This window comes from Equus caballus, chromosome 21 (assembly GCF_041296265.1).
Source record: "Equus caballus isolate H_3958 breed thoroughbred chromosome 21, TB-T2T, whole genome shotgun sequence".
Lineage (NCBI taxonomy): Eukaryota > Metazoa > Chordata > Mammalia > Perissodactyla > Equidae > Equus > Equus caballus.
The window spans coordinates 58676292-58700795 of record NC_091704.1 but is presented as its reverse complement, the minus strand read 5'-3'; the positions used below and the strand labels follow the sequence as shown (position 1 = coordinate 58700795).

Here is a 24504-nt window from a genome sequence, read left to right as displayed (position 1 = left end):
CTCATCAAGCCATGCTGTTTTGGGCTGGCCCTGAGGTTAAGTTCACATGCGCCGCTTCAGCGGCTCAGGGTTTCGCTGGTTCGGATCCTAGGTGTGGACATGGTACTACTCATCACGCCATGCTGAGGCAGTGTCCCACGTAGCACAACTAGAACTTACAACTATGTGCTGTGGTGCTTTAGGGAGAAGAAGGGGGAAGAAAAAAAAAAAAGATTGGCAATGGATGTTAGCTCAGGTGCCAATCTAAGAAAAAAATTATTAAAAAAAAAAAAAAAGCCACGCTGTGGCAGCATCCCACATACAAAATAGAGGAAGGTCAGAAACAGATATTAGCTCAGGGCCAATCTCCCTCACCAAAAAAAAGGGTCCCATTATTGGGTTATTATTACTTTCAACAAAATGGGTTATCATCATTAGATTCAAAGTGACTGTGATATTGTTACAAAGGTTTGTAAACATTTATCTCATTGTGGGCTGCACAAACAGTTTAGGACCAGCACTGTAAGTAACAAGAAATACAGAGATAATCCTTACAAGATAAAAAAGAAAGAACTGGAGGGAGGGAAGGAAAGAAATTGAAGAAATTTGTAAAATGTTACTTTGTTATCCCATGGAGTCCCTCTCTTCAAGCCTGTCAAGTGATTATGACCAGAGTATGTTGGCTTCATAAACTTTAATGCATATTAAAAAAAATGAAATTATGAATGTAATTCTGAAAACTGAGTTTGAAATTAGAATTGAACCATTTAATAAGCTACATCTCAGTTTAGCCATCACAAGAGTACTAGAATTAGGGCTAAATAAATTGTAACTACTTGCTGGCCTATTTTTTGGCATGGGTACCTCCATGCTATTAGTGTCAAATAAGTGTGTCTGATAATTGGCACTTTGTATCAGAATTTCTAATTTGGGGGGAGATATGAAAATATTAAGACTCTCCCTCAATCAAGGTAGCTTTTACTTTTGCAATTTCAGATTTAATGCATGCATAAGAAGTCTTGCATAAGAGCCCTAAAAAAAATAGTGACAAATATTTTTACGCGTTTCTATTAACGGTCCGCATGCGGGTATGGGCAGGGGCTACATGACACACTCACTCATTCATGAGTTTTTGATTTATGCTCCTGTGAGTCATTCTGGCCTATAACGACGCGTTATGTGCTCTTGATGGCACATTTTTCCAGACTCTCTGCTCTGTCTCTTCCATGACATTTGGGTGGAAGAGTAAATACAGAACCCTACCACCATGTGACTAGAGAAGCCCTACCGACTCCTGCTCTGGGCTCCCGAGCATTTATAAAATTCTACTGCAAATAATTCTAGGAAAGCTTTTTGTACGATCCTCTGCCCATAATTGCAATTAGTATGCTCTGTTGATGCACGAAGAAACTGCATCTTCAGCACAAAAAAAAAGAAAAAAAAAATTTTAATGTAAAGTACGGAAGTTACAAGTATAAAGCTTGTTTGTTCGAGAATGATAAAAAGCTTTCAGAAATATGAATCTCTATCAAAACCATGAATCTGAAGCAGTTTTCAAAGGCTGGACTTTAAAGAAGTATTTAAAATCCTCTTTGAGATTATTTTTCAGTATTAAGGATCTTATTTAATGCTTTTGCTTTGGTGAATATTTAAAAAATATTAGTAAGTCAAATCTTGGGAAAGACTGGTGGTGGCTGTGATATAATGAAACAAAAATGTCACTTCTAATGAGTGATACATTTATTAGATGAACAAAGGGAAACCTTTATGAAGGAACAAGTGTCTCACACCTTATCAGAAGTCTAAAGAATGTCTTGATTGGAATTATTAAAAAGATAGCTCTTGGAGCTAAGAACATACAATGAAGAAAGGAAAGTCTCTTCAATAATGATGTTGGCAACACTGGACAGCCACATGCAAAGAATGAAAGTAGACCATTATCTTTCGCTATATATAAAAATTAACTCAAAATGGATCAAAAGACTTGAAGATAAGTCCTAGAAGAAAATATAGGTAGTACACTCTTTGACTTTGGTCTTAGAAGGATCTTTTTGAATACCATGTCTACTGAGACAAGGGAAACAAAAGAAAAAATAAACAAGTGGGACTTCATCAGACCAAAGAGCTTCTGTAAGGCAAAAGAAACTGGGAATAAAACAAAAAGACAACCACCAACTGGAAGAAAGGATTTGCAAATCATATATCTGACAAGGGGTTAATCTCTAAAACATATAAAGAACTCAAATAACTGAACAACAAAAAACACCAAACAACCAGATCAAAAAAATGATATGAACAGACATTTTTCCAAAGAAGATATACAGATGGCCAATAGGCACATGAAAAGACGTTCAACATCACTAATCATTAGGGAATGCAAATCAAAACTACACTAAGATATCACCTTATACCCATTAGAATGGCTAAAAGCACCAAGACAAAAAATAGCAAATGTTGGAGAGGTTGTGGGGAAAAGGGAACCCTCATACACTGCTGGTGGGAATTCAAACTGGTGCAGCCACTATGGAAAACAGTATAGAGATGTCTCAAAAAATTAAAAAGAGAAATATCCCACTACTGGGTATTTATCCAAAGAATTTGAAATCAACAAGTGAAAGAATCTTATGCAGCCCTATGTTCACTGCAGCATTATTTACAATAGCCAAGACGCGGAAGCAACCCAAGTGCCTATCAACTGATGACTGGATGATTGGATAAAGAAGATGTGGTATACACACACACACACACTCACACTCACAAGAAGATGTGGTATACACATACATACACACACACACTCACAAGAAGATGTGGTATACACACACACTTGCACTCACACACACTCACAAGAAGATGTGGTATATACACACACACTCACAAGAAGATGTGGTACACACACACACTCACACTCACAAGAAGATGTGGTATACACATACACACACACTCTCACACTCACAAGATGTGGTATACACATACATACACACACACTCACACTCACAAGAAGATGTGGTACACACATACACACACACACACACTCACAAGAAGATGTGGTATACACATACACACACACACACACACACTGGAATATTATTCAGCCATAAAAAAAGACAAAATCGTGCCATTCGCAACAACATGGATGGACCTTGAGGGTATCATGTTAAGTGAAATAAGCCAGAAAGAGAAAGTGAAATAAGCCAGAAAGAGAAAGACAAATGCTGTATGATTTCACTCATATGTGGAAGACAAACGAACACACAGACAAACAGAACAGTTTAGTGGTTACCAGAAGGGAAGTGGGTTGGGGGTGAAGGGGCGCATTTATATGGTGACTGACAAATAATAATGTACAACTGAAATTTCACAATGTTATAAACTATTATGACCTCAATAAAAAAAACCCAAAAAGATAGCTCTCTGCTCTGCCTATTAAATTTACTCCCACATCTTTATCTAGATTCTCTCTCTTTTACTAACCTGAAGGGCAAACAAGTGGAGCAAGATGCTTTCACACATTTGACTTGGCTTCACTAAGAATATCCACCCTGAATTTATGCAATGACACATGGAAAGTGATGCCAGTTCTCCCAGCCCTGTGGTGAGCTGTTGTCACCTCCCAACGTTCCCAGGATGCGGCCAAGACAGAGCCAGCATGGCCCTGCCATGAATGACGGTGCTGTCCTCTGCGGGCACCATCAAGCAGCTTCGGAAAGGGCAAGGCCCCCTCCAGGGGCCGCTCTGCTGAACTTGACTCAACACCCAGTATGAACAATTTCCTGTGGCTTTTTTCATCCTTATCTTAGATAGCTCAAGAGCCTAGGGATTATTCTAGTTAGATGTCTTTATAAAAGTACCTCTTGCAGGCTTTATTGCCATAGAACAGAGGAAAAAACGCCTGGCAATATAGTCGAGGAGGTTAGATAAATGAAATGTGCTGGAGTTATGAGGGAGAGAGAAAAGTCAAAACCAGGAAAAGAGAGGGGAGCAGCTGCCCACCAGGGTCACCCTCAACTCAGCCTCTAAGTGGGGAAAACTGTCAGGATCTCCTCACCGGCTGTTCCACGGAGGTCTGGAAGGCCTCCTCCCTTATGAGGAATGCTTCCCCAGCAGGTAGGAACTCTTGGCTTCCAAGGACTACACATGTCCTATTTATGCCAGCTCATTCAGACCGGGTGCCATGTCTGATCTGCTGACTACAACACTGCCCACACTTCCCTGTGTAAGTACGATGGAAATTTCTCTACCAGAAGATCCAGATGTTCATTAGAGGTTCAAAACTTCAAATGCAAAGACGTTCTGGCAGCTACACCGACAGTCACACACTAGTGTATAATTAAGTCACATGTCGGTCGAGGTCAAAGCTACTTAGCAGACGCAATTCAAACGCTTGAATGTTTACATTTTCTTGCTAATGTTTACGTGAAATGATACGCCTCTATCCTACTTATACTTCCAACTTTTTACCAATTAAAATTTAACTCCTCTTTAAAAGATTTCGTCTTCTTGAATACTTCCCTAATCATTCCAATCCACAGCGAGCTCTCTCCCGGAGAAGCTGTGTCCTTGTTCCTTAAAGAGATTATAGCACTCCATGATTTAATTTATCAGTTGAGTGGGATGCCTTAACTCCCAGCAATGCCGTGAACTGAGGGCAATGCCCACGTCTCTGTGTCTGTGTCTCTCTGTCCCGGTGCTCCAGTTCCGAGCCTTGCTTGGGCCTAACTTCCAGAACATAAGTTGTAAGTGAAGTTGGATCAGTTCTTCAGAGCTCAGAAGACACTGTTACTGGCTGGGTGAGTCATAATGATCTTTGATGTTGCTTCACTGTATGAGGCGTGAAGACAGGAGGATATCAGTTTACAGCGAATGCAGAAAAAATCAGAGCAGTCTACACTGTACTGCCAAGAGCACCACCTGAGCCACCTCCTGCAGGAAGTCTTCCCTGAGTGACTAAATGTACAGCATCCTGTGCCATCCCTCATAGGTTTCCAGCACTTAACAGACACTGAGCTCCCATGTGTACTGTGTAGAAGAACGGTCAAGTGACTACATTCTCCATCGGGTGATTGTAAGGAAGTCAAGAGGCAATGACAAGATGGCATGACAAAATGTTGAGTGTCACAATGGGGCGAAAATAGGATGATGTGGGATGACAGAGGAGGAGGGAGCTTAACCCCTTTTGGGGGTGAGCTTTTGGGGTGGGGAAGCACTGAAGAATACCAAAAGGATTCCTGTCAAAGTCTACATCTAAGGTGAGACCTGAAGGACGAGTTGGCTAAATAAGGAAGAGGGAGTAAAACTCCAGGTAGAGAGACCCATAAACCTGTGAGGACACACCCTAAGGTGACCCTCAGTGAGTTACACCTTGTTTAATCCTACCAGTATGAGTGGGACCTGTGACTTCCTTCTAGCCAACGAGAATATGGCAAAGATGGCGGGATGTCACTTCTGTGCATACGTCACATTATATAAGACTCGGTCTTAGAAGACTGGAGCCAGAGATTCTTCTGCAGGTCTTGAAGAAGTCATGTTGAGGGAGATCCTGGGAGGAGGTCACGTGGTAAGGAACTGGGTAGGGGGCCTATAGAAGCTGAGAGCAGCCTCGGGTGGCAACCAGAAGAAAACAGGGACCTCAGTCCCACAACTGTTGAGAACTGGATTCTGGCGCCACCTGAGAGTGGAAGAGGACCTCAAACTCCAGAAGGATTGCAGCCCCAGCGGACATTTATTGCAGCCTTGGGAGACCCTGAGCAGAGGACCCAGCTAAGCGGTGCCTGGACCCCTGACCCATAGATACTGTGCAATAATTAAGGCATGTTGTTAAAGCTGCTAAGCCTTTGGTAGTTGGTTACACAGCAATAGGAAACAATTACCTCTGCATGCCATCTCTACCTTATTAGATATTTCTATCTGAATCCCTGGCCAGTTAAAATTCCTTAAGAACAGAAGAGTATGTTCTTTACACACTTTCCGTTGCTGAATGGCCTCGAGGTGATACCTAAAAACTCATCAAAGGTATGGACTGAACTCTGTCCCCCTACTCCCAAATTCTCATGTTGAAGTCCCAACCCCCAGTATGATGGCATTTGGAGGTGGGGCCCTCGGGAGGCGATTAGATTTAGATCAGGTCGGGAGGGTGGGGCCCCCTGATGGGATGAGCGTCTTTGTAAGAAGAGGAAGACAGATCAGAGCTCACTCTCTCTGCCAAATGGGGGCCCAGCAAGAAGGCAGCTGTGTGTAACCCAGGCAGAGGGTTCTCATCCTGACGGTGATGCTGGTGCCCTGATCGCAGACTTCCAGCCTCCAGGACTGGGAGAAACGAAGGCCTGTTGTTTAAGCTGCCCCGTCTATGGTATTTTATTATAGCAAGCCGAGCTGACTAATACGGTCAAACTGCAAGATCCAGCTCTCTCTTTCCGTCCTCCTCTCTCCCTCCATTCCTTTCTCCTTCTATTTTTTTTTTTAAAACAAAAAATTCCTTGGTTAAAAACAATGTGATTTAAGTGGAAACTTTAAAGAACTTCTCTGTGGCACTGCTACTTGTCGAGTCAGGAGGTTCACGTGTGAATAAGCCCACAGAACATCCAGAAACCCAAAGGCCAGCCCGGGGCTGCCTGCGTTTGTGTGTCCAGGGTCAGTCACATTTCTGTCTCTGCTGTGTGATAAGATACCCGAGGGGGATACGGGATGAGAGGGGAAGGCCACTGAGGTTTCTGGCAGTTCCTTGATACGGGGAGAAGAGGCCACACACCTAACTTTATGGGTAATTTTTGGTGTTCTGGCCAGACTGCCCAATGCTTGGCTCCTGTCTGGAATAAGGGGTAAGGGCCTCAGTCACACCAACATGTTCAAAAAGTAGATTTTACTTGGCTTTCCACGCTGGATTTTGGGGAACCTACAGAACTTCAGACTGACTGCTGGCCTCCTGCACAGCTGCTGTGGTGCAGGGTAACATCCAGCATTGGAGTCATGGAAAGTTAGAAGGGTCTGGGGTCTCCCTTCTTAGATGCAGGAGGCTGCCCAGCACTTCCACGGCACTGAGGTCCTCACCTGCCAACGTCTGTTGACAGTTTCAATGAATGCGCACCACAAACACTTAGGGTACCATGTTTCCATGTGTCCCCCAACGAAAACAAAGTCCCTGAAAAGTCAAGACTGCAAATAAAATATTAACTGTCTAGAAGACAAAAGATTATGGTGGGCATCATAATATTAGTCTCTTCCTCAAATTAAAAACAACTGGTTGACAGTAGCATAGAACATGGAACCTCGCAGCATCTTTCGGGGGCTTGGTGGAGTGCGTGTTCTTTCTCTGTAATTTTACCTTCGTCTTCCCCAGCTGCCACTCGCTGTTGGTGGCGTCGTAGAGCTGCAGCAGGGCTGTGCACTTCCCCCTGATGTCCTCGGGCAGAGCCACATTCCTCATCAGCACTTTATACCTGCAACAGAAAGACACCCCACGTCACCTCTTGCTACCGTTCCCTCTTTTCCCAACCCCTTTGAAAAGAGAGAGGATCCATGGCCCCGACTTGCCTTTTGTAAAAATCCTGAAAGGGTCTTCGGACCGCGTATCCGGCTTTGCGGATCCGCACCGTCTCCAGCATCCCGGAGTACCGCAGCTGGTTTAGCACAACCGCCTGGTCAAACTGGTCTGGCATCTAAAACATGCGAAAGGGAAGATGATCAAGTTAACAAGGCCACCTGCCACCTCCACTATTGTTTGACACACACACACCTTGAACCTACACAGAAAACATAGACAATGAACCCCACCCCCATGTACCCATCACCCAGTTTCATAAACCATCACCCCATGTCAATCCCGCCCCATCCATGAGCCCACTTAGTCTTCCTCTTGGATTTTTTCAAGCAAGTCCCAGACATCACACCATTTCATTAATAAAGATTATCGGTAATATTTTTTAACATAACCACACCACCAAACACCATCTTAAAAATATACTAATAATTCCTTAATATTAATATCCATGCTCAAATTTCTGATGGTTTTACAAATATCATAAATGCATCACCATTTTTAATACTGTTTCCCAAAGAATCTAAAGTGTCGTACAAATGTCACTTTACTGTTTAAACTTCAATTTCCAAGGTATTTTTTAGATAATAATACAGTAACCCAGTGAGGGACTGGGGGGAGAAGAAAGGACGCACCACTGGAGAAAAGAGAGAAGAATGAAAAAGAATTTTAATTTTCTCAGTTTCTAGTTGGATGCCCCATTTACTGAGAGCTCCACAGTATGATCACTAAATAAATTAATCGCAGAACACAGAAATTAAAGACAGAGGACATCAAACCCAGACCAAATGTTCTGAAATGTATTCTCTTATTCGCTCAGTCGCCAAACAAGCTGGCATTGCTGACAGGACAATAGCCTTTCAGGGGAAAGCCCAAAAGTAGGCCATTTCCCACTGACGGCTTTTTGGGCAGTGATTAGTTTTCTAATCCAAGCACACACTCCCTTTAATTAATTTGTATTTTCTTATCCTACACAACTGTGCATAAAACAACTGAAAAATAGTGCCACAGGACAGAAAGACATTGTTAAAAAAGTGCAAAAACTGGAAAGTGGCTTAAATTTGTGACTCTTAAAAACATAGTCAGTCATTAACACAAAATTAGGCTTAAAGCCCTGTTATTCTGTACGCTTTCCAAACAAGAGGAAAATAAATGGAAAGAAGTCTCTGCAAATCTCCTTTCCAGCTTTGGACGGTGAGCTGCCGTCATCTCCAGCAGGCTGACTCCTCTTAAATTTAATCTCTTCTACAAATGCTGTGGTCAAATTGTCTTTACTCAGCAGTATTCTATACAAGGAGAGCCAAGAAATTAGGGCAAACTTCCAAAGAACTGTGGCTCACAGGATTTTAGTCGCGACTATTTAAAATACCCTTAGAAATGTTGAGAAGGATATATTAAAAAAATAAAATTACCGTTGGTTACTCATATCTTATCTTTGGATTAAAAAATGAGAGGGGCAACTGTTCTGCAGCCATTTCGTTAAAATGCTTCCGTTCTATTTATTTGGCAATATAATCTGACCAGTAGGAATCTACAAGGAGTAGGACACAACCAACATAAAACAAACCCCGAATACAGCATCAGACTTGGTCAACTTTGTTAAATTCATAATCAGAGAAATCTTCTCATTTACTATTTAATCATTTGATCCTCAAAGACTTTTAATAAAAAATCTCTCTCAAGCTTTTGGCACTCCTGACTCCTACTGTTTTTCCTTGCTTCTTTTCTTCCAATCTCTATTTAGCAGCCCGTGCAATTTTTCAGTTTGGCATTAGAGTTATTAAAACATCCTAAAAAATATTACTAAAGGGACACCCCATCCCAAAAAGTTCAGCTGCACTTACCATCTTCCAGGCTCTCTGAGGAGCATTCCACCTTCTGTTTGGCTCTCAGGCCAAAATTCATATGGAAAACAACTGCCACACTGACCTTTGCGCTGCAGCTAAAGACACTGAACAATAATGAACACCATTCCAGTGCTTTAAAAAGTGCTCGGTCGCCATGACAACCCCTCCCATTCTTGGGCTAATTAGTGTGGTGTGGTTGTAGGATTTCATACAGCCCAGGGAGGGGAGGGAGAGACCCACCAGGAGTGGCCGCTCTTTCCAGGCTCCCATTGCGATTGTGTTTCTGCCCCTTCACAGAAACTGAACCAGGGAAGGGGGATCCATAGGCAGATTGTCGCCATGGGCAACCCACACTGCAATCACGAGGTGGGTAAGCCTGTATTTCCATTGGTGGTTCTTTTTTAGTTTCGACTTCCTTTTCTGGTGAATTTAATGTTCAAAGATGACACAGCTGGAGGCTGGAAAAGTCACAACGTAAAGGCATGTTGCCTTTCAAAACTTCGCTAATGCACTCCAGTCTTCACTGGTAACTAGTTTTCCAGAACCAGTGTTCCCTCCCACAAAGACTGCCTGCAGGGTGTAACAGTGAAGTTTTGATGGCAACAAATGGGGTGTATTTAGAAGTAACGGCCATAAACCCGGGCAATTACAGTCACAGAAGTCTGGTCACGACCCATTTACTGAATATGAAATTATTAAACAACTATGTGCAAGGTTTTGCAATTCACGCTTGGGGAGGATTAGAACAGAAAGAGGTGGGGGCTAGATTCCTTTTAGTCGTTAGTCAACATCCCCCACCAGAGAGGTACATTTGTGACAACTGATGTACCGACACTGGCTCATCAGAATCACCCCAAGTCCACAGCTGACATGAGGGTTCACTCTTGGTAACGTACACTCTATTGGTTTTGATGAATGTACGATGACACGTATCCGCCATCAGGGTACCATACAGAGTAGTGTTGCTGCCCTAAAAATCCTCTGTGCTTAGCCTATTCATCTCTACCTCCCCTCAGCCCCTGGCAACCACTGATCTGTTTACTGTCTCCATAGTTTCTTTTTTAAGACAACTTTTTAGGTTCACAGCAAAATTGCAAGGAATGTACAGGGATACCCCTCATATCCCTGGCTCCCACACACGCGCTGGCTGTGTTTCTAATGACCCTGAAATTTAGGAGGGTGACTGGTATGCCAAATATCACTATGTATAGAGTAGAAAGCTAGACATAAAACCATATTAAAGATGATAAGTTCCTTGGGAACACAGGAGAAAGAAAAATACTGAGGTGGTACAGTTGGTACATGAATTTGAACCCAGGTCTGACCCAGACTTGGGGCTCATACAATTGACTGTCCACTGCTGAAGGGGAAGGGCATTCCACACAGACAACGCAGCGCAAACCAACCGTAAGAGGCGGAAAAGGAAGCTGGCATGTTCAGCAGTTAGTCTTGGGCAGAATGGGGGAGATGGGGAAGGACCCGGGCTGACGGTGGACACTGAGTTTGGTGGCCATTTGTTGAGTAAGGAGTCACCCAGGGCTCGGAGCAGGGGATGAGTATGGGCAGGCCTGTGCTGTAGAAGGATTCTCTTGCTGGCAGTGGCAAAACTGGAAACCAGACCAAAGGAATGGCTGGGTGTATTCTGATATCATGCACACCATGAAATATTATGGAGTCATTAAAAAATAAGACCAAATTAAAGATGCACCAATTGACTCAAGCCTTTTGCAAAGTGACTGAGAAAAGTATGAATAACAATCTCATTTTTGTAAAGCAAACAAGGACTTCATCCCCCCCAAAACTGCTCTATGTAAGTACATGTGCCTGAATATATACATGTAGATATGCATGTGCAGGAAAGCATAGAAGGATACGTGCTAGGCCATTACTGAGTCCAGCACACTGCTATGGGTGGTGAGAAGAAGAGACAGCTAAGGGAAAAGGGGGAAATTATTCTTTACAAGGTGAAAAATCAGATGCAGAATGAATTCTTGAGGTCCTGCATGGAATAGGGTGAGCGGAGAGAGAAACAGGGAGAGCAGGTGAGATGCTTCTATAAGAGTAAAGTAGAAAACAACCCAAATATCCATCAAATGAAGAATGGATAAACAAAATGTGCTCTATCCACAAAATGGAATATTATTTGGCCATAAAAAGGAACGAAGCACTGATACATGGCGCAACATGGATGAACCTTGAGAACATTATACTAAGTGAAAGAAGCCAGTTACAAAAGACCACGTGTTCCCTGGTTCCATTCATATACAATGTCCAGCACAGGGAACTCTGCAGAGACAGAAAGCAGAGTGGTGGTTGCTTAGTTTGGTGGAAGAGATGGGGATCCAGAGAGGTGGAGAGCCAAAAGGTAAGGGGGATTCTTTTTGAGGGAATGAAAATGTTCTAAAATTGACTGTGATGACAGCTGCACATATCTGTGAATATACGGAAGACCACTGAATTGCACACGTTGAGTCAATTGCATGGTACGTGAATTAAATTATCTCAGTAAAGCTGTTAAAAAAAAAAAAGAGTATCTTAGAAGCCAGAGACACAGAGCCAGTTACAATGGATAAGAAGAAATGGACACAAAAGAAAGTTTGCATCCTGGAGACAGGACTAATTATATTTACTTTCAGGGACCTTAATTCTACCAAAAAATTAGAAACACTTTCTTTCTACCATCTGAAAAAAATAACGTTTCAGAATGCCCAGACAAAACAAATGACTGATAACAGAGCATGCTAAGCCCTCCACAAAAATCAAGTACCAGCAAGCCCTACCTTCTACAAATTAAAATCCAAATAAAGGGCAACAGAGGTGGGTGCTGGCAAACAGGGACACAGGACAGGGGAGGGGCTTTACAACAGAGACAGAAAGAAATGCATTTATGTGTTCATGAATCTGATTGCCCTGAGCATTACCTAGCCTTCCATAATTTCATCAATATTGTATCAAGACCGTAAGAAGTAAGACAACGGACTTGGAAATAGCCGCCTGACTATAGTACAGTGACAGTCAATCTGTGTTTATTTAATTAAAGAAATTAGAATGAGTTTATTGTCTACAAACCCTTAAAGTCCTAATGTTTTTCAGCATTTGAGAGATCTTAACAGAAACCAAGCGAAGAGGCCAGGAAGGGGAGGTGGGAGTAGGTATCCAGCCTGCCACACGCAGGTCCACCGGGCTTGGTGGGGGCCAGCTAAGACTTCGGGGAGAAGGTACTTCTTCTCTCTGACAAAAGAGGGACACTGATGACGTACTCTATCAGCAAGACACTGGGTCAGGTGATGGTGGCGAATCCAGAACACCACTGCTGAGGTGAGACCCACCTCATGCCTCAGAGTCTCCGAAAAGAACAAATATATAACACTTGTCACTCTACTGAGAGGGGAGGACAAGCCAGACAAGGAGGGAGGGCTGGCACATAGCTGATTCTTATTTCACTATGCCATCATCCATTGTTACGTAATATCACTTCACTTGGCTTGATGAGATCAAATTTTTAAAAATTTGCTTTAAGGGGGGAAACAAGTCTCTCTAGAAGAAATGACAGGCTTGCTCTGACTATAAATTTGTAAACTGACCATCATATAAATCACTGTAATATCCTTATGCCCCACCTTGTGCCAAAGAGGAATTAAGGCAAGATAAAATAAACAGAGTGATTAAAAGAGGAAAAAGAGTAGAAAATGCACTGTATTACCCCTTTTGCTTTGGCTGACAGGAAGCTCAAAGTTAAATTTAATTCTCAATAACTGTCATTAACAAGGTATTTCATTTTGCCTTAATTTTTGAATGACTCTTCATAGATGTTCATCAACAGATGTCTCAATTCCTTTAAGAAGCATATATTATTTTTAAAGTCTGGCGTAACAACCGTAAAAATGTAATGTTAAAAACATTATTTTTTTTAAAAAAAGAATTCTATTATTCTCCCCTCAAAGATCTGCTCTTGATTATGCACAAGAATTTCAAATCCTAGTTTAGCAGTATGTAGGCACCAAGTACTCTTTTGTTTGTGTGTGTGAGGTACCGTTAGCAATCCTTCCATTCATATAGCACTTGAACACAGAAACCCGATGGGGTGGGTCACGTGGGTACCACTATTCCATTTTGTAGATGAGGAAACCGGAAGTGGGCAAGGCTAAAGGACTTGTTTAAACCAGTTTTGATATCTGCTTAAATCAAACAATTAGAAAAGTTAAGTCTCAAAGAGCTTTGCCTTCCTGAAAACTAGCGTGAATCAAACTTGCACACATCAAACCCTATTTTCCTACTGATATGTTATAAAATTGGTGGCGTACTTCCATAGGATATAATTCTCAAATGAATGAGTAGGAAACTTCTTTAGGGAACAGATGACGGGGGGCCCTAGGCAGAGAATGTGCCCTTTATCGTGGCAACCCCAGGAGCACTCCATCTTCTGGGAGCACGGAGACCTTCTCTGAAGATTTTGGCACTAGGCGGGGCCTTGGGGACCGAGCCGCAGGTGCTGACTTGGTGTAAATACATGTGATATAAAAATTGCAGTTCTAAGGGCCACAGCCACATGGTTGACTACACGTGAGTCCAGCCAAATATCTGCACGTGGAAACAACTCGTGAACAGAGGAAACCTTTTGGGAAATCAAATAGCAAACTCTGAGCAAAGCCATCTCTGGTCACTGCGGTCCCATTAACACAGAAGACGAAAGGCTGACAACGTCCCGACTTGGCGTCCCAGCCGCAGATAACTGACAGAGAATTCAAATGTTCGTTGACCTACTTGTGGCTGCAACTCCACTTGGATCTCTTCCTTTCTCCTTGGGTACCTGCCAAGGGCGGGTGTTCGAGAAGAGTCGATACACAACAGCGGAAAGAGGGACAGACTCGCAACGCACTGAACTGCATCCCGTGGAAGGAGCCCGCATGTGACAAGATATTTAATAAGAACTGCTTTGGCTTTAACAACAAATCCCAAATACAACTTGATAATTCACGTGGGGGCTTCTGAACACAGGCTGTAACTTATTTCTAGAATGAGTCCTTCCCTCTCTTTTGGGGAGAGAATTTATTCAAAGTCTAAAAACAAAACACTTGAAATGATCACAGTGTCGTGGAGATCAGGTAAAAGTAGGCATTACTTATTATTTTAATCAATCTGAAGTATTTTTGAAGAACCTTCGTAGACCGAACAACCAAATGTTATGTACAGGATGCACGAGAGCAAACTCAGTCCCTGCTCGGCCCGACAAACGCAGGCTCCCTGGCACCCATCGTCTTAGAACGAAGCGCGGCAGCGGGCCCTGGGCCTGGCAAACGGGTCCTCGAGCACAGAGCAACCAAACATGGCATGTGAGCGTCATACCAACACTTGTCTCATTGCCCTAACTGAGCAGCTTCATAAAAAATTCTTTTTTACTCTTTATATCTTCCAAGACTTAACCCTTCCACTGGAAGATTGTTTCTCAAAGTGAGAATATATAACATTCTAAAATAAAATTAACGAGTTCTACTTTTTCTCATTCTATCTTTTTAATGGATCCTGACCAAATACTGCAAACTTTATTTACATACGTATTAGGTCTGCAACTGGGGACTTCATACATAGTCCATATTATGGAGGATTAGCTCTTGGCATCCTAAGAAATATAAAACAAGTTGATTATTTAGTAAAAAGAACCATGACCTAATTCTTTATTTTGATTGGGAACTCTTGTGCAGCGGGAGAGGGTGTGCATACAGAGAGGACGTCATATATTAACGTGTATTTGTGTGTGCACCACCATTATGCGCTCCACCTCCACCTTACTCAACTGGAAACACTAACCAACCTTCTTTTCGAGAACCCTTCATCAACTTTAAGAAGATTACAGAAGAGCTTACCAAAAGTCAACAATGTTGCACTCATGACCTATCATTCCCAGATCCGTATTGAGCGAGAAAGTCTTGACAGGACTCCTGTCTCCACCTCTTGCTAATTAACAACAACAACAACAAAAAAAAAAGGGAAAAAAGATGCAAGTCCTCTTGATTTTCATTTGCTGTCTGTTAACTCTCAAAAGCAGTTAACAAATTTTGGAGAGAAGTTTATCATGCTTTGAATAGTTTTCAAAAGCATGGTTACTAGAGCAGCAATATAATTTTCCTGACCTTGAACAGACAGTAAACAGAAGCCAATTAAACCAGCAACAAAGGTTCTTTGTACTTACATCAATTATTTCTCTCCCGGGCTGTTAAACATTTTACACAGTTGTTGCCACTTGCTGATTTTCCCATTTTGAGAAAAGAGGCAGAGACTAATTTCCCCTGGAGAAGAGGCAACCCCCCTCCCAGGTGAGCAACAGGAAGAAACAGGTTACATGAGTGGCAAGAGCTGTGAGCCAGTTCTGGAGGTCAGAGCAGAGAGGATGGAAATTTCTTGCTCACCAAGCACAGCCTTGACACCACACCCTTCCCAGCCAACAGTTAACACCCTAAGTGAGGAAAACTTGAATTCTGCTACAGCTGGAAGCTGTTGGGCTCACCTCGGATCCACACAAATCCCGACTACTTAATGGGAAAGGAAAAACTTGAACATAAAGAATACATGTGCACACACACGCACATACACGAAATCTTTCTAAGGCATAGCTTCAGCCATGTCATACCCTTCTCCACAAACTACCAGCCCACGCCAGATTAAGACAAAGCCTTCAATTGCACATTCGAGGCCCCCACAATATGGCTCCAATCTACCTTCCCCATCAATCCATCCCTACACGAACCCTACGTTTTAGGCAAATTATAGGTAACTCTAGCTGTTTCTTAACTAAAACCTTCACTTCCCATCTTATCTCAGCTGAGGCCGGTCTCTCCACTTGAAATGCTCTCCTGCTGTCTCTAACTGTTGACTTCCAAGGATCTTTCAGGGGTCTCTCAAATACTCCTGCCTCAATAAAATTATTCCTGATGTATCTCACTGGCGCCATCCGTGACCATGACCATGCTCTTCCTCGTGTCACGTATTTTTGCACATTCATTAGACATAGCCATGTGAACTCCCCATTAGATTATAAATTCCTTCAGGGTAGGAGCTGAATTTTACGAATTTCTCACTAAATTGCTTACCCTTGGACCTGACACCTCAGATACGTACAGGCTTATACTGCCGTACTGCATAAATGTGGTTCTGTTTACAGCTGTTTCTAATGTACTTGTTTGGCCACAACTTGGAAACAGTATCAAAAGCAGAGTACATGAAAAACCAAATTGATAAGCTGGATTTCATTAAAATTATAACTTCTCCTCTGTAAAAGACACTGTTAAGACAATGAAAAGACAAGCAACACACAGGGAAAATATTTGACATTACTTACCTGAAAAGATTGTAATCCAACCTACACAAAGAGCATTTAAAACTCGACAATAAAAAAACAACCCAATTTTAAAAACAGACCAAAGATGTGAGCAGATGCACCATCAAAGAATGTACAGGGATAGCTAAGAAGCATACTTAAAGATGCTCAACGTCAATTGTCTTAGGAAACTGCAAATTAAAATAACAATGACATGCCACTACACACCTATCAGAATGATTAAATCCAGAAAACTGAAAACACCAAATGCTGACAAGGATGTGGAACCACAGGAACTCTAATTTATAGCTGGCTGAATGCAAAATGACACAGCAGATATAGAAGACAGCTTCTTATAAAGCTAAACGTGGTCTTAACATTGATCCAGCAGTCACGCTCCCAGGTATTTACCCAACTGAGCTGAACACTTAGGATCACACAAAAACATGAATGTGAATGTTTGTATCAGCTTTATTCATAACTGACAAAAACTGGAAGCAACTGTGATGTCCTTCAATAGGTAAATGGAGAAAGAACTGTGGTACATCCATTCAATGGAATATTATTCAGATATTAAAAAAAATCTATCAAGCCCCCAAAAGTCACAGATAAACCTTAAATACACAGTGCTGGGTGAAAGAAGTTGGTCTGAAATGGGCATATACTACTTGATTCCAATTACATGACATTCTGGATAAAGCAAAGCTATAGAGACAGTAGAAAGGTGAGTGGTTCTCAGGGACTCAGAGATGAATGAATAAAGCACAGGGAAATTCTAGGTTGGTGAAACTATTCTGTATGATGCCCTAATGGTGGATACATGACATAGTAACATTTGTCAAAATCTATAGAACTTTACAGCACAAGAATGGACCTCGGAAAATCCTAAGAAATAACGCACATTATCACAAAAGAATCTAAATGTATTATAAATGTATGAAACAACATCACTGAAGGATTGGAGGTAAAAGATGCCAACTAAAGTAACTTTGGAAATGGAGTCTATTCAGTCTAAGACTCAAGGCAAAAGGAGTTGCACATAAGTGCTGTACTGTAGTTGATAAAGTAGTTTCCCTCAACTTTATATAAATGAACAATTCTGATACTACTCCACATGTGTACTAAAACTGAACAACTAAATGGATGGAGGAAGAAAACCTTAATGAAACTAATTCTATCCAACTAGATTTGATTTACTTTCATGGAAAGAGCAACAGAAAAACTCAGTTCTGATACTGGCTTAACCTTGACTCCAAAGGAAGCCAGTCACAAAGTCTACTAAGCAGTCCTCAAAGTGTGTTTGTAAGGGCTGGCCTGGTGGCATAGTGGTTAAGTTTGCGCACTCTGCTTTGGTGGACCAGGGTTCATGGGTTTGGATCCTGGGCATGGACCGACACACTGCTTGTCAAGCCATGCTGTGGCAGCACCCACATACAAAATAGATGAAGATTGGCATGGATGTTAGCTCAGGGCCAATCTTCCTCATCAAAAAAAAAAAAAAAAAGAAAGAAAGAAAGAAAAGAAAAGAAAGAGAGAAAGAAAGAAAAGTGTTTGTAGAGAACATGCCCCAAACACAGCTTGATACCCATCTATTTTTTCAACTACTTATATGATATAGCTGGAACGTATTTTCATGGGAAATAGGTCAGCTGCAAGATGTAATGGAGGAATTTTTCAGTATAGAGTTTAATGAGGTCGGATGTAAAAGAAACTAGGAGATACAAGTAAAATCTTGTTTTCTCCTTTAAGTTGTCATTAAATGAAAGAATAATGCATGTAAAGGTTTTTTGTTTTTTTAAATCAAAAATAGAGAGAATATATACAATGGAAATCCCACAGGTCCCCTGGAGAAAACCACTTTTGCCAGTTTCCAGCATCTCCTTCCAGATTTACTCTATGCATGTATAAACGTCTGACTGTGTGCACATACACACAAACACACACTTTGTTTTTGTTTTTAAAAAGCAAATAAAAACATGTTCCACATTTTGCTCTTTTCACCAAATGGCATCCTAGTGAGTTCCCTCTTAGGGCACATAGGTCTCCCACAGCTGCACATGATGGCATTACCAGAAGGTATTTAATCAGGTCCCCACTGATGAACATTTAGGTTGTTTCTACTCTTTGCTGCTTTCTATTCAGCTTTTACTGAATGAGCGGAAATAGAGTGGAACCGTGGAGTCCTCACCCCAGAGTTTCCTGTCAACACCTCCATCACTGGCCCCCAAGGACCCTCTGTGTCTCATGGTGAATGCAGCCCTATGCTCTTGAGGGCCAATGGTTAGGAGCACAGAAATCTGGAAGGAGATCGCTCCAGTGTGTAGCTTTATCACCTCCTCTGTCTCTGTCCAACCTCTAAAGAAACACGATTACTGAGGTGCCCTGTGTGAGAGACGGGCTTCTGTTCCGTGAAAAGATTACTGTGGGACTCCTTTGGCTCTCAGTTTATATGAAATGTTAATATTGGGATGACATTTTAATCAATCAGTCAAAGCAATTACTGATGAGAAGACTGCAATGTAATTCTGCCCGTTTTCTATTCTAGTGTGTTAGACCACGGAAATTTGAGTTTGTCACACGACATAACAAAGTCATTTAATAATATAATATTTCAAGGCCAAATGATGAAGAGAAATCTAAAGGGATGGGTTATTAATAACAAAAATAGCAGCCACCTACTCATTGAACAGGGACCATGTTTCCCCCAATGAGTTAAGCCCTCTGCATGTATGAGCTCACTGAAATCTTCCCAACCACCCTAAGAATTAAGTTGACCCTTGATGATCAAATTAAATGTGTGATACAAGGCAAAGAGAGGCAACCATTCAGGAATTGCTATCAGCTAACGTTTGCACAGCACTTCACACCTTCCAGACACAGGATATCATGGGGTCATCGCTACCACCCTGTAAGGTGGGCAGCGCAGCAGTATCTTCAATAAACAGGTCCAAAGAACATGAGCCAACTGAGTAACGTCACATAGCAGTTACCAGGGCAGAGGGGCGAGAGGCACCCACTTCCTCTCCCACGGAAGCCCTGCAGATTCTACCAGAGCCTCCCTAGTGTGCAGCAGCTCTTCTACTTAGGGACAAGTTCAATTCCAAGTGACACCACATGCGTAGCCGCTAAGATCACCTGTGGGTCGTTGGTCAACTGAAGTGCTTCTGTTCTGCTGCATGGATTCGTCTGTGTTTAAGAATCTCTATGGGATGGTGGTAATAGTAGCTATACTAATACTACTAGTAGTAACAGTACTAGCAATAGTAACAGCAGCAGCAGTACTAATGAAGGTTAACATGTACCAAGGATTTACTCTGTGCCAGGCACTAAGCTAGCTTTACAATGCTAGCTTTATTTAATTTTAGCAATTCTATGAGGTACGGATTACCATTATCCCTACTTTACAGTTGCATAACCTGAGGCACAGAGAGGTTAATTAACTTATCCAGGGTCACAAAGCTCCTCCAGATAGAGCCAGGCAGAGTGAGGGCCAAACCAACACTATGAACCACTGGCCACACTGCTTGTCGTGCAAGGTGCAAGTTCAGGACAGGGGGTGGGGAGTTCCTGCAGTTCCAAAGTATTCATTACTTAACAATGGAGGTTGTTTCCTGGTACATTTTTCCTGAATATTCTTGAATGAAATTCATCACAATAGCTATCTTGGTAGCACCCTTTAAGCCAAAACAGAAATCAACTTCTGAGAATTAAAACTAAAATGAGACAATGCATTTAGTTAGAGCAGGGGTTGGCAAACGACATCCTCTGAGCCACACTGGCCTGCCACCTGTTTTTGTAAATAAAGTTTTACTGGAACACAGCCATGCATTGTCTGTGATTGCTTTCATACGACAATGGCAAAGCCTAAAACATTTACTATCTAACCAGTTACGGAAAAAGTTTGCTGACCTCTCAGTTAGAGAAATGAAAGCCGGGCAAACAGTGCACTTAAATCCTGCAAAGTGAATTGCACTCTAAAGCTAATTATATATCAGATTTCAAAAAATCAATATAAAAAATAAGTAAAGTCTCATTACATGTTGAAATGATAACATTTTGGATATATTGGGCTAAAATATTTCGTTAAAACTAACTTCACAAAAACTAATTTCTTTTTACACTTTTAAAAGTGGCTGTTGGAAAAATTTAAATTACATGCATGATTCACATTTTATTTCTACTGGACAGTGCTGTTCTAACACATTAGGCTGCGCCTCTGGTCTACTTACACAGTGAAAGAACAAGCTTTAACATTGTAATTCTATTTGCATTTGTTTGATATCTGGAGCCTGTTTTATATAAACAAACTGTCAGACTATTTTAACACAAGGCTTATATAAAGACTAAAATAAAATACATCTTACTAAAAACATTATTTCACAAAGATGAAAAACAGCACTCATGCAAATAATGTGAAACAGAAGAGACCCCGTGAATAGTTTTCATGAGGCTAATGACTCTAAACAAAGAAATTAGACGAGAAGAATTTCCAAATAGAGTACAAAATATCAAGATAAAGATTCTCAAACAAAATACAGTACTTTTATTTTTCCTAATAAATTTATATTTAGTTTCCAAAGTCACTCCAAAAGATTCCTAGGACATTAAGTTTTGGTTCGTTTTCTTTTTAAATGCACATCAAGCCCAGCGTCTTCAGCACCGACAGTAACGATGAAAAAGAGCCGCATCGGGGGAATTTGTAATCAAGCTAGACTGAGGCCCAAGCGGGGCTCATACACTCTGACCCGCATTGTCCCCAAAACTGGCAAGTAAATGCTTGGAAAGCCTACTCCTAACAGCTTCCCAGTGTTCAGGACAAGCATTTTCTCTTTAATTGTGTCCGTGGGACATTTATTCATTTGAATCTTAGCTACCACTGTGCCCATGTCGCATACTTGTTTCCAAAACCCACAAGTGGCCTGAAAACCACACATATTCAGTGTTTGGTTGAATGCTTCCTTGAGTTACAAGAATACAAGCCGGCCCTCCTCCACAGCTTCTTTCTTCCATTCTTGTCCCTTTCCGGTTTCCTGCTCTTAACAACGGCCCTTGCACCTGCTGCTCTGACTTCCCTCCCTCTCGACACCCATGCATGTAGAATACTGCTCACTGGGGGGTTTCCTTTCCTTCTCTCCTGCACACACCGGATGCAGACACCCCTGCTCTGCCTGCCTCTGGCACATGAATTCCCAGGAAACCCTGCAGGAAGTTCCTGGTCTTCACCTCTGTTTTAGGGATGAGGCAGCTGGCACTTTCCTGCGGACACCCTGTGCCACCCATGCCGGGAAGACAGAAAGCAGAGAGTTCCTGCAAAAAGCGGAGCCCCGGATGGTTGAAAGTCGAGGTGGCATTTAATGCTCACTACTGAAAGGTAGCTATGGTTTCCCTCCTGAATTAAGATGAAACAGCAAATAACGGTACCTAATATTTAAATATGAGTTATTCCATACCAAGGATTTTCCTTACCTTAATTAAATCTCAAAGAACCCTATTAGGGCAAGTGGACAAGCGAGGAATATTATTCCATTTACATATGGAGGAAGTGAAGTGGACACCTGAGTGACTTGCCCAAGGTCATGTGACTGGTAAGCACTAGGACCTGTGTCTAGATTCTGTGCTCTTCCTCCTCGTAAGAAAAACAGAGGGGCCGGACCCGTGGCTGAGTAGTTAAGTTCACACACACCACTTTGGCGGCCCAGGGTTTCACTGGTTCAGATCCTGGGCGTGGACCTAGCACTGCTCACCAAGCTATACTGAGGTGGCGCCCACATAGCTCAACCAGAAGGACCTACAATTAGAATACACAACTATGTACTGGGGGACTTTGGGGAGAAGGAAAAAAACCGAGGAAGACTGGCAACAGATGTTAGCTCAGAGCCAATCTTGGGGGAAAAAAGTTACAAGAGTAAAATGTCTATTCAGAAAACCTGATATCACATCTCTGCTAAAAGTTCTCCAAAGTGTACACAAGACAAAATGCAAACATTTCTGTATTTCTATCTTTCCATCCTCATCCTCTCCACTCATCTGAAGCTTTATTCCCTAGTGGGGCGCGTCAACCCTCCCTTGTTAATGGAACTCCCACTGTACTCAGGGCAGCTGTCCTGGGAATGGGAGCATTCCAAGCCAACCCTGGAAACCCATTCATCTTTGCCAGATATTCACTCTCCAGCTTCCTGTGGAGCAAGGCTCAGCCACAGGTCCGGTCTGGCCCTAGAACCAAGCAGAGAAGCCAAGACCAAGGAGTTGTGAGGCAAATCTCCTGAGGGGCTCCTGGGAAAGAGTTCTGCCTCCTAATAGAAGGAGAGCAGCCCTTTGGACCCAGCCCCGATTCCTCTCAGGGGTTAATGTTTACTCTAAGAGGACAAGGTCTTTATTTGCTTTATTCAGAGATGCATCCCAAGAGCACAACAGGTACTCAAAAACTATCTGTTGAAAGAATTGAATGAGGAGGTTCTGTGATGATGTGATGGTGCCACCATGGCAGCCATTTTGTAACTTTGAGGAAGGACCAAGAGAATCTCAGACATGTCGATGCAAAGCTCTGACATTGTGTAGCCTCTAAACAAGTGTTTCTTAAATGTGATACTTATGTGTATAAACTGTGTAGGTCACTAATGGCCGAGTTATTCTGTGCCTTGTCACTGAGGAGTCAGAGTCTGCCTAGAGGGAGACTGAGGGGGTAGCAAGTGTGTGTGACATATGATGGAAGAAGTCCTGTGGAGGAAAGGAAAGATTACCCCTGGGAAGGAGAGGATGCTGGTGGGCAACGAGCTTAGACTCCAGAAAGATGAGATCTGTGGTGATAATGTAAAGTGAGTGCACAGCTTAAAACTCTATAGTGGTTAACACTGTAGGCCTCAGATATCCAGAAGGCAGGTCAACAGTGAAGCAGAAGTCAGCAGTGGCAACATGAGCTGGTAATATTATTGGCACATAACGTGAGTTGGCCAAAGACAGATGGACATCATAGGGTTCAAATTCCAATCTAGGTCAGAAAAGTCAGAATCAAAGAATGTATGCACCCAGGTATTGTAGCCTCAGTGAGTACCACTCGGTGGTGGTTTCATCTGAAGCAGCCAAACAACCAGATGACCTGGGACAGGGTAGTGTTAGGAACGTAGCACTCAAAATGTTAGGACGACCCGACTAAGGAAGACAGAGAAATGGGATGCAGCGGAGGAGGGCAGGCAAGTTGGCTAATGACAGATGTTCTCAGTCCTTTGGCGGATTACGAGGTGAGGCCAGGTGCTGGAGTGGGAAGGCTGACATCAGGTTCAGGAGTGTGGGAAGGTATGGGGGGAGGGAGGGAGGAAGAGCAGGGAGGTCTCCTCTGAGGCTGGCGCCAACGTGAACTAGAACCAATCAAAGCACATTTCTCCATACTGTCCAGCAACACCGCGAATCTGAGACAAAGAGGAGACCATGGGCATTATCCGAGACGAGGCTGGCCATCTGGAGAAAGGAGAGGCCAGGGATCTTACAGAAGCTGCAAGTTCATGACTAAATGGCTCACCATCTCCTCCTGACCTGGGATGTTGTTTTACATCTGGGCTTACATTTTTATCATTCAAAGCCGCACACTGATGATTTGAACACTTTTTAAAATAAGTATGCCATGTTCCAATTAAAAAAAAAATTGGGGGGCCGGCCCCGCAGCCGAATGGTTAAGTTCACACACTCTGCTTCGGCGGCCTGGGGTTTCGCCAGTTCGGATCCTGGGCGCAGACATGGCACCGCTTGACAGGCCATGCTGAGGCGGCATCCCACATGCCACAACCCAGAAGGACCCACAACTAAAAATACAACTATGTACTAGGGGGCTTAGGGGA

At 42.5% G+C, this 24504-nt stretch overlaps 1 protein-coding gene across 1 annotated transcript in view; it reads right to left on the bottom strand.

Moving 5' to 3' along the window:
* Positions 1 to 24504, bottom strand: part of MYO10 (myosin X) — a 210741-nt gene that overhangs the window by 32736 nt on the left and 153501 nt on the right. Inside the window, exons 20-21 of the mRNA XM_005604338.4 lie at positions 7507 to 7631; positions 7298 to 7412 (exon numbers count right to left, since the gene is read on the bottom strand). Of these exons, the coding sequence (XP_005604395.2) occupies positions 7298 to 7412; positions 7507 to 7631 (240 nt within the window). The remainder of the gene's footprint in view (positions 1 to 7297; positions 7413 to 7506; positions 7632 to 24504) is intronic.